This window comes from Amphiprion ocellaris, chromosome 16, assembly GCF_022539595.1.
Source record: "Amphiprion ocellaris isolate individual 3 ecotype Okinawa chromosome 16, ASM2253959v1, whole genome shotgun sequence".
Taxonomy (NCBI): domain Eukaryota; kingdom Metazoa; phylum Chordata; class Actinopteri; family Pomacentridae; genus Amphiprion; species Amphiprion ocellaris.
This window is the reverse complement of record NC_072781.1, coordinates 22,005,551-22,015,923: the sequence shown is the minus strand read 5'-3', so window position 1 is coordinate 22,015,923 and position 10,373 is coordinate 22,005,551. Positions and strand designations below refer to the sequence as shown.

At 37.7% G+C, this 10,373-nt stretch overlaps 1 protein-coding gene across 1 annotated transcript; it reads left to right on the top strand.

The window, feature by feature from the left end:
- Nucleotides 1-258: 258 nt before the first annotated feature.
- Nucleotides 259-10,014, top strand: vax1 (ventral anterior homeobox 1). The gene is made up of 3 exons (XM_023296754.3): nucleotides 259-1,605; nucleotides 3,187-3,374; nucleotides 6,958-10,014. Exons 1-3 carry the CDS (start codon nucleotides 1,392-1,394, stop codon nucleotides 7,498-7,500), a joined length of 945 nt encoding a protein of 314 aa, XP_023152522.1. The 5' UTR covers nucleotides 259-1,391; the 3' UTR covers nucleotides 7,501-10,014.
- Nucleotides 10,015-10,373: the final 359 nt, after the last annotated feature.

The following is a 10,373-nucleotide window of genomic DNA, read 5'->3' as shown; positions in this document are numbered from 1 at the left end:
GGGGGCAGCATGAAGAGGGCTTCTGGCCAGCTAAGGTGACAAGAAGGGCCAGAGAATGTTCCTTGCATTAGGCCACTGGTTTGAATTGAATCATTGTGGCCTAATCAATGGTCTTATTGGATTACTGGCCACTGCTGTGTTCAGAGATATTGTTGCACTGACAATGAAAATAGCTAAGAGTTGGTGGTTAGGTGGGTGGGTAGTGGGCTGGAGGGCGAGCAGTGGAGAGAGGCAGGGGCCATTCCAGGGGTATGCATGTGTGAGAGAGAGTGTAGGCAGCCTAAGCACTAATGACAAGTTTTGTTCCCCTTTTTTGTCTTTTTCAAACACGCAGGTTAAGACTATGAGAGCTGAAGATGGCTTCTGGGGTGCAATCATTTGAATACTGAAGGATGTGGCGTTAGCGGCCAGGACCTTGCTGGGTGGCTCTGCGTAGCTCTCTTTTTGAACACCGGACGACACAGGAAACTTTAACACAATTCCCGTTAAAGAAGAGCAATGCTCAAACTGGCTGGGTCGTCATTGCCTCCATAAATTTTTGTTCGTTGTGGATTTGTTCATTATCCCTTTCACCGATCTCTTTCCCTCTCTCTCTCTCCCTCTTTGGCTCTCTCCCAGTGTCTCTTGCCTACAATAGCATAGCGGCGAGATCTGCACATTGCAGAATTCCGTTGATTGACGAGAAAGCCAAAGGGAAAAACGGGATCAAAGTTCACTGACATGCTGGGACAATCAGGTATGCTTTGAGAAGTCGTGGAGAAAAATGTCTGGCTACGTTCTGCAGAGAGAAGAATGAACCTCCCAGGAACTTTTTTCGGGTCTGGAAGAGTCGTACCTCTGTGATTGTGAGCGTTCAGGAAGGCTTGGTTGCGAGACAAGACCAATCATTTGTCTTGATTCCCTGGGCTGAGAGCAGGCAAATCGAGGGGGTCGGGACGAGCAAACCCCTCTATCAAGACCTGATCTATTTCCCCAAACAATTTAGTGTATTCATGAGGTTACGCAAATGTGGAGGCAGGAAAATTACCGTAATCAATTGAAACAGCGAGTGCGCATCCATGGCTCTGATTATTTGAAGATCATCTATCAGCCTGATGTGTATGTAACGAGGAAAGGGGGGCACTGAATTACTGTTGAGTTTCACTGAGAAGTCCATGATCATTGGGCAAGGGAGTTTGGTCAGTGATAATAGGGCTCCTTGGTCGGGCAACGGAAGTATTTCACCAAACATTAGATAGCTGACTCTGTACTGCTGAAAGGTGCTGTTTTGAAACTAAAACCCACACTGTCCAGCTGATCCCGTGCGCTGCGTTCTCCGTAATCTCCTTTTTTTCACTTGACAAAGGAAAAAAGAGGCAGACAAGCCGCAGGTCTAAGAGGATAAACTGAGCATGGAGGTCAGGTACAACCAAGAGACGGAAGGGATGGTGATGAAGAATGGACTTAAGGAGGGGAAGGATGGCAAAGACTCCCAGGGCAGCTTGTCCAAAAGCTTCCTCAAGGAGCAGCAGGACTCCTTTTCCCCCTCTGGGACCGTGGACAACTGCGAGAAGAACAGGGGGAGCGTGGGGGACCCGGACTACTGCCGGAGAATACTAGTCCGAGGTAAGGCTTGTGATGTGTGTGTGTGTGTGTGGTTTTTTGTTTTTTGTTTTTTTTTAAAAGAACTGTGTCTTACTTCAGAGCTCACATAAAAACACAATGAGACAATGAGAATGTATCTCCAACAAGAAAATGAAAAAATTAATGAGGTTGTTGATACACAGAATACATACACAGAAAGTTAACACTCCTCTGACTGTTTTTCATTAGGATTTTACTCAACTTTCAAATTAACAGCAAAATATGTCTTTATATTTTTAAAAATCAGACATGATGGCGTGTTTTCTGTTGTATTTAAGTTTTAAAATTACAGTAACTTAAAAAATAAAAGAGAGCTGAAGTATCTGTGATGAAAAAAGCTAATTGTTAATAAAAAGAATGTGACTTCCTGTCAAATGGACTCATCACAATTACTTACATAGCATTGAAATTAAATTATTCATACATTTTTAATATTGATTGTCAAAATGAACAATTTACTCACACTATCTTGACTAAATGTAAATGTGTGCAAGGTCCTGCCTGAAGGCTTTATACTGCATATACTGTACCGTACCTCAGGGTGATAAATGTGAAAATTATTATTTATTATATATATAAAAAAAGGGAGCTAGCAGCTTGTATGTGTAGATTTTTAACGTCAACAAATCAGACGTGAAATTATGAGGATGAGAGTCATTTGCTTGGAGAGAAACTTATATCATTTCCTTCATGTAGTGTTGGCCCTACACTGAGAGTGTATGAAAACAAACTATAAATATAACTGCACTGAAAACACAGAATTAGTTACACAGAATCTAACGAGCCAATTCAGCCTAAAAAGTTTTCTCTTTAAAATGTTTTTTATTTTTAGTTTTAGACAATAATCCTCAAGTATTTTTTCTAAACAATTAACTTATTGAATGAATGAATAAATAAATTAATTAATTAACTGTGTTCTTGCAATAGTGCTACGACATTTATAATACATTATAGAATACATTCTAATAAATAATAATGCAGCATAAGCAGATATAATGTTCAGTGTAATAGTAACTGTAAAAACAATGCTGTTACTCATTAAGCTGAGATTAGTTTTAATACTTAAACTGAATTTTAATACCAACAGACATTGTTGTAATTTGCTCCTTGTGGTGGACTGAATGGAAATGGAATCTCAGCATATTTCATTCACTTTTATTTAATGTCTTGATATAATATTCCCTTAGTAAGTGTACGCATGTGAACATCTGTGAATTCATATCAAGGAATGCAATTGCAGAATTTAATGATGATATTTTTTACTTTTTACTCATTTAAAATATAAGGTATTGTGAGCTCATAAATGTAGTTGATCATTTTACTTCACTTTATTAACTTCTAAGCACATCGTGTGACATCTAAATTTAGCACATTATTATTGCTACTTTCATTATTATTATTATTAGTAGTAGTAGTAATCACAATAATAGTAATAATAATAACAATAATAATAATAATAGTAATAATATTGAGAAGAAGAAAACCGTCTAGGACTATTTGCTGCTTCTATGTGTTGTGACTATTTGCCTCAGTGTTGTTCATTCAAAGTGCTCCTTGTTACAGATGCTAAAGGCTCCATCCGAGAGATCATTCTGCCGAAAGGCTTGGATTTGGACCGGCCCAAGCGAACACGCACCTCCTTCACCGCAGAGCAGCTCTACCGGTTAGAGATGGAGTTTCAGAGGTGCCAGTATGTGGTTGGAAGGGAAAGGACAGAACTGGCCCGTCAGCTCAATCTGTCTGAAACTCAGGTATGCATGCATCCTCCCTGTGAGCTGGGATTTTCTTTGTACAAAAGACATTATGGATCATTTTGTTTTTAATTCCAATGGCAACCCTGAGTGAAGTTTAAATAATTTCTTTGTCTGTTTTTTTTTTTTTTGACACCAGATAATGATGATATGATCTATCAGGATCACTGGCTTAATCATCAAATTAATTTCATTCCATTTGTATGCACATAAAGAGTTTACCCAGCAGCTGTCTATTTTAAAGGTGCAATAACTTTCTGTCCATGTCATTTAAAGAAACATACATAATCACATGCATAATTATAGTTTGAATCAAAGATGGAAATATGAACTTTGTTTATCTCAACTAATTATTGCTAAGAAATTAAATCCTGTTTTAAATTATTTTAAAAAAACAAACGTCAGTTATTAATTAAAATCTCAAGCTTACAGGCTGTTATTCAGTGTTTTGAGTGTGGGTGCTGCAGTGATTCTTGGATTTCATTTAAATTCCTAAAATATATTTAGTTGTATTGTTGCATACGTTTAAAGTAAATGTAATCCTTTTTAGTAAATGTAAGGTAACGATTCAGGCTATGTGCTTTGTGTTTGACGGTACTATTTGATATTAAAGCTGCCGTTAGAAAAAGCGCAAACTTCCTCCTCTTGTTATATGTACGGGGTCAGCAGTGGGTCACGCAGTGTCTGCCGTGGGTGAACTGTGTTAGCACTGTGTGTCTGACACCAGATTCCACAGCAAGTCACCCGGTCACTCTGTGTGACTTGGACTCCAGGGAACCCCAGCTGTCCGCTTCAAAACGTCAGTGTATTTTCAGCTCTTGTTTCATTTATGTTTTATTTTTAAAGCTGTGCAAAATGGCTAATGGCACCATCAGTGCCATCGGCTTGGTCTTTGGTGTTAATGTGTTGTGGCTGAAGGAGCCTGACCTTGAGAGCAGGTCTGCAAGATGTTAACAGTATTTCACAAAATGACACCACACTGCTCCTTTAACTAACAGCCATGGAGATTTAAATCTGCTTTTTGCATTTATTTTTTACATTTAATTTTTTTTAGCATTTGAACAACACAACTGCTGATATTTTCAACATACTTTTTAAACAATTTAAGAGCTTACACACACAGACACACACACAGACACACACACACATACGTGTGTGTGTGTATATATATATATATATATATATATATATATATATATATATATATATATATATATATATATATATATATATACATGTACACATACACACACACACACACACACACACATCGAGAAACTTTTGCTCCTTATTTAGGCAGGACAAAGCTTGAATTTTCTTCCACTGTCTGCCTCTTGTCCTGCTGAAATGCTTTTTAATGACAACATGGTGAAATTAACATTTTGTTCTGGCACTCAGAGGTTGTTACATTAAGGAGTGACAGCCATTTGCTGTGTGCACATCTAATCATCTTTGTTTGAGCTACCAGCTTCACCTTGTTGCATACTTTGCACTGAGAATGTCACTTCTAAAATGAACAAGATGTTCCTTCTAAGCGGGCTTTACGTCGCAAACATAAAATATTAGCTGGAGTGGCAGGGCTTCTTCTCTTAATGTGAGATGGTTGTTAACAGCATGTCAAGAGTCAAACTACTTACTGAAATGAAGGGAACAAATATTCAAATGTGATTGGTCTAGCAGCAGGACTGAGCTGAACGCTTGCTGCTGATTGGTACGTATATATTTTATTCCATATAAAGACAGCCAGCTTTGTTTATTGGAGACTTACAGGTACAGGATATATGTTTCTAAAGCCTGTATTTGACATTTATTCAAGTTATCTGACCATGTGAAACTGAACTGTGGATATGTCAAAAATAATTAAATGCATTTGTTGAGGCTGATGAACAATTAATGACTGAATGTTTTAAAGTACAAGGCTGATGTCATGTGTATTCTTTTTCCAGTCGTGAGGTATTGGCATACAGTTAGTGGTTTTCTTTCTCTTTTGATAATTCATATTCTGCTGGATACATCATATTATCGCAATATTTGAAGAGTGAGAAACAGATGCAACGTATCTGAGACAAAGAGAAATGCTTCACTAACACCTATAATTAAACTAAAGTAGAAATTTTGGAATAATTTACTTTTTTATTGATGTCTGAGAAGTAAATACGGCAGCATTTCTTAGGTTTCTGATAAGCTAAAATCCCAAAATTGAGGATTTCTTAATCTGTCTGACATTCTTTGTATTCGGGAGGTTAAACCCTAATTTCAGCCATAGGTAATAGTGGCCATTTTCTTTTTGGAGGAGTGAGAATTAAAATTTACAGCTCAAATCAAACCTGATGTAGATGTGTTTTGCAGGGTTTCCGTGCCTTTGAACTATGTCCAGTTTTCTTAAAACATCGACTGCAAAATGACCAAAATGAGGGCTGCAGTGTATGTGTACATATTACTTTCATGATTAGTCATGTCATTAGGATTTCACAATTTAACTGTTTAGTTGTTTAGTCTGAAAAATGTTGCTAAGTACCAAAAAAATGCAAAACCTTTCAGAATCCCCAGCTGTCAAGGTGACATACTGATTATTTATACATACATATTGGTTGTTTTCTCCAGCTGAGAAGTTAAACAGATTAAAACTGCAAATATTCAGAGAGCCTGATGATTCAATTCAACAATCATGTCATTACCAAAACTCATTTTCTGAATCTTGTATAATAATAATAATAATAATAATAATAATAATAATAATAATAATAATAATAATAATAATAATAATAATAATAATAATAATAATAATAATAATAATAAAATATCATACCACAAGTATGCAACACAACTGATATAACCAACAAGCAATAGAATTATTTAAATTTTTCTTACTAATACTGATGTGGGAGGTTTTACACTTTGCAGCTTATGGACTATTTGGATCTCTATCAGTGCATGAAATTTTCTCAGTGTGCAACGCTGATGAAGTTAAGAGGTTTTGATTGAATTAACTTTTTGCCTGTTAAGACAGTGGTCCATCTTCCCCATGTCTGAATGAAATCACTACATCTTTTGATCACTCAGTCGACAGTTATTTGTACGTGTGTGTGTGTGTGTGTGTGTGTGTGTGTGTGTGTGTGTGTGTGTGCGTGTGTGTGTGTGCATATATAGCTACTATGCATTAGTGAGTATCTGAAGGTGCATGCTATGATGGGTTAGGGAGGACAGGCACTTTACCACACTGTGTTTGCCAACAAAGCATTGGGTAAAAGCAATCATCCTAATCTGTGAAGACACATTGTTGTATCATTCACGGTGCAATTATCTCCAAGCAGTGAGATTATCAGATTATTGCTGTACTACGATCAGGCCTTCCTACTGCAAGTACCAGGAAATGTGAATTATTGCAGAGCAGATTTCTTTCTGTAATACAAGTACGCTCTATTTATTTGTTTCCAATCTGTGACATTAAGGCAACATATAACAATATATCATAATATATAATAATCGAGTCACAATTTTCTAATATGTATATATATATATATATATATATATAAAGAATTTGCATTTTTCTAAAGGATCTCTCTCCTGTGTTTCGGTCTAGGTTAAAGTCTGGTTCCAGAACCGGCGTACTAAGCAGAAGAAAGACCAAGGGAAGGACTCTGAGCTGCGTTCGGTGGTTTCAGAAACAGCAGCGACATGCAGTGTCCTCAGACTGCTGGAGCAGGGGCGGCTGCTGACGCCCCCAGGCCTACCAGGCCTCCTGCCCCACTGTGGCAGCGGCACTCTGGGCTCTGCCCTGCGTCCACCCTCCATGACACTGGCCAGCAACAGCAGCAGTAGCAGCAGCAGCAGCGGTGGCAGCACCGGCACAGCGGGTGGCAGCCCTACACTACCTGCCGTCACCAGCTCAGGGACAGTGGCAGGCCTGCAGAGCTCACCGGCGGCTCATAGCCTCTTCAGCTTCCCCATGCCCTCCTTACTCAGTGGGGTCGCCACCCGCATTTCCTCCAACCCTCTCTCCATGGCTGGCTCGCTGGCTGGCAACTTGCAGGAACTTTCTGCACGTTACCTGAGCTCCTCTGCCTTTGAGCCTTACTCGCGGACCAATGGCAAAGAATCAGTAGACAAGAAAATTCTGGAATGATATTTTGTCTTTACGTAAATGAGTTTCTGTTTTCTCGGGACACATTTAGGTTGTTTTCTTGGCTGTTACTCTCTTTGTTTGGTTTTGCTTAGTCTCTTTCATCTGTCTGTGTCATGTTCTGTAGCAGTTCATGTATTCCAGTTGCACATCTGGCGGCTTGTACAAGGCAGAAAATAAAGACCTACACAAGCTCATCGAAGAAGGACAGGGTGGCAGTGGAAAGATTTTGCACAAAATGTTCATACAGGACTTTATAAAAGAGAATTAGAAAGAAAAATGCTGATGAGAGTCTGAGACGTCTTTCAGGCTCTCTACAAACAAATATTTAGTCGTATTAATCCAAGATAAGTATATATACAGGCGCCCCGGGGAATACAGCGCTACATACCAGAAAAGCTCCACCACTGCAGAGGAAGTGGTACATAGTGTATAGCTGGATGTCTAGGACTGGTGACAGGAATTGTAAAGTGATGGTACCTTTCTGAAATGTGTTTTATTATTTGACTGTGTTGGGTAGATTCATGTCACTGCAGTGAATAGATGTAAAGAAAGACGGTGAGATGTCAAACACCAGAGCAGCAGTCTGAGAGATCCAATCAGAAAATTAGAGAATTTAAAATTTAAGATGCAGTGTTATGAATGAACGAGCAAGGCCAATTTCTCAACGTAGAATTGGGGGAGGGGAAAAAGTGCCTCTGTTAGAAGGTCATTGCAAGGCCAGTGTCAGCACGAAAGCTTATGCAGATGTCTCACAAAAACGAACAAGCTTACAAAAAGATCTTTTGTAAAAGCATTTGTATTCAGTTAGGACCAAACCAAAACATAACCCAGAGAAGGTGTTGTCATACAGTATGATAGTTGAATTGTTCTGTGTTGTTTTTGCTATGGTTTGGTGAAGATTTTAACATTTTACAACAAGAGTCTTCACTTTGTGACATTTTTTGTCTTCAAGATGCAGTACCTGATGTTTTTTTTTCTTTTTTTGCTGTTGTCTTTTTTCTTTTTGTCTGTGATTTAAATACCACTGTGAGTTCTCAGAGTTTTGGTGTACGGTTTCTATTCTGTGCAGGAGCTAAGGGCAGACATGCGTTTGCAGAGAGGGAAAAAGGCTTTTCAGCATTAGTAAGCTGCTTGCTTTGTTGAACATACAAGGTAACAGCTTTTTCAAAAATTAAGACAATATAATACCCTTTCCTGCGCAAATTTTTCAAAAATCCACAGCCTTCATAAAGGATTTAGGCAGACTGATGCATGTGACGACTGAACGGAATTATTGTAGTATAAAAGTACTGGAAATGAGAAATGTACCTTAAAATTGTTATTTTATTGTAAATTATTCACTTCTGTAATTAATAGATTATTAGTATATCTGGAAAATAATGAATGAATGAATGAATGAATGAATGAATGAATGTATTAGTGGGGCTGAAGAATCAATCAAAAGCTCTTTGGTGCTGTTGTTGTGAAATATCTTGAAATTTGTGACACGTGTGGTACAAATGTGCATATATATTATGTATATGGCTACAGACAAAGACAAGTGTGTTTTTCATTTTTCTTTCATACATGTTGCTATGAATCAAGTTATGATAAATTCCATGACTGTTATACTTCTTATACACCAGCCTGATGTGTATGCTCTTCATGCGACTTGTTGACGTCATTTATGTTCATCCTTTGACTTGAGTGAAGCTATACGTCGACCTTGTGATTTAAAGTTGCACTAGCAGCATTACAAACTGGACTAAGAGGGGTCAGAAAGCAAGCAGTGGAATGCCAGGAGTCATGGCATTGTAAACAATGGGAAGGTTAAAATAGACTTTATTAGGATAACAAGTAATTAAGTTTATTATTAATTATTTTCTCACTTTTTGGCCTATAAAAAATTTGTTCAAAAATGTGAGGAATAAAACAAAATGCCTGTCCCCAACAGTCCACAATGCAAATTAACCAAATTTATGAAGACCTAAACCCAAAGAAAAGACAAAAATCCTCACATTGGAGAAGATGAAGACCGAGACATTTCTGCTAAAAATAAATAAATAAATAAAATCCTAAATGATTAATGGATTAATGGATAGCTGATCAGGTTTTCACTTCAGCAAAGATTAGTTTTAGTTCTACATTTTGTATTTGCAAAATATCAATCATATCATTATCTAGACAACAGAATAGTGGAGTTTTTAATCAAAATATTCATTTGCTCACTGGTTTGTTATTACTGTAAGCTCACAACAATAAGATTTAGAATTAGCAGCAAGCAATTTTTCTTCTTTTTGCCCTGTGTTTTGTTTTCCAGGCATCCTTCACTCTCTGTCTAATGGGTGGAGGCTGTTCTAGTCTGACGGAAGACCAGCAGGCACCACTCAGGGATGAAAAGTATCTTCCTCCAACAGAGTTTTGGATTTTAAAAAAATCCTGCTATCATTTTAATAAGTTAATACTCTCCCGAGACTTAATTAGTCAGTTATCTGTGAATAAGTTCATTAAATAAATAAAAATAAAATAAATAAATCAATAAGATTTTAAGCCAACTTTAACTGCCATAAAAACATAACACTTCACATAAAAACTTTCAGCAGCATCTCCCTGTCTTAATCATTAGTGTCCATCTGCTAAAGAAGACTGAGAGATGTGGTTGAACGCTCTCTGGAAAAGTTACTAAGTGGAAGATTTGGTTTTTAACATTTCCCCGTACACTAACTGGGACGGAGCAGCGAGACTGTAACAGGGCTGTTTCCACTGCATGGGCGCTGAATGAGACCACAGTGTGGTGGTCGGGCTCTCTTCAGTTCTAAAAAGACAAGAGTCCATTTGTTTGAAATACACACAAGGTATAAGCTGACTAAAAAGAATACATGGGAAACAAATGT

Excerpts from the sequence above, each read along its gene's own strand:
- vax1 (XM_023296754.3), top strand. The coding sequence starts at position 1,392 with ATGGAGGTCAGGTACAACCAAGAGACGGAAGGGATGGTGATGAAGAAT. Across the intron at positions 1,606-3,186 it reads CCGGAGAATACTAGTCCGAG|ATGCTAAAGGCTCCATCCGA; the intron begins GTAAGGCTTGTG and ends TCCTTGTTACAG. Across the intron at positions 3,375-6,957 it reads TCAATCTGTCTGAAACTCAG|GTTAAAGTCTGGTTCCAGAA; the intron begins GTATGCATGCAT and ends GTTTCGGTCTAG.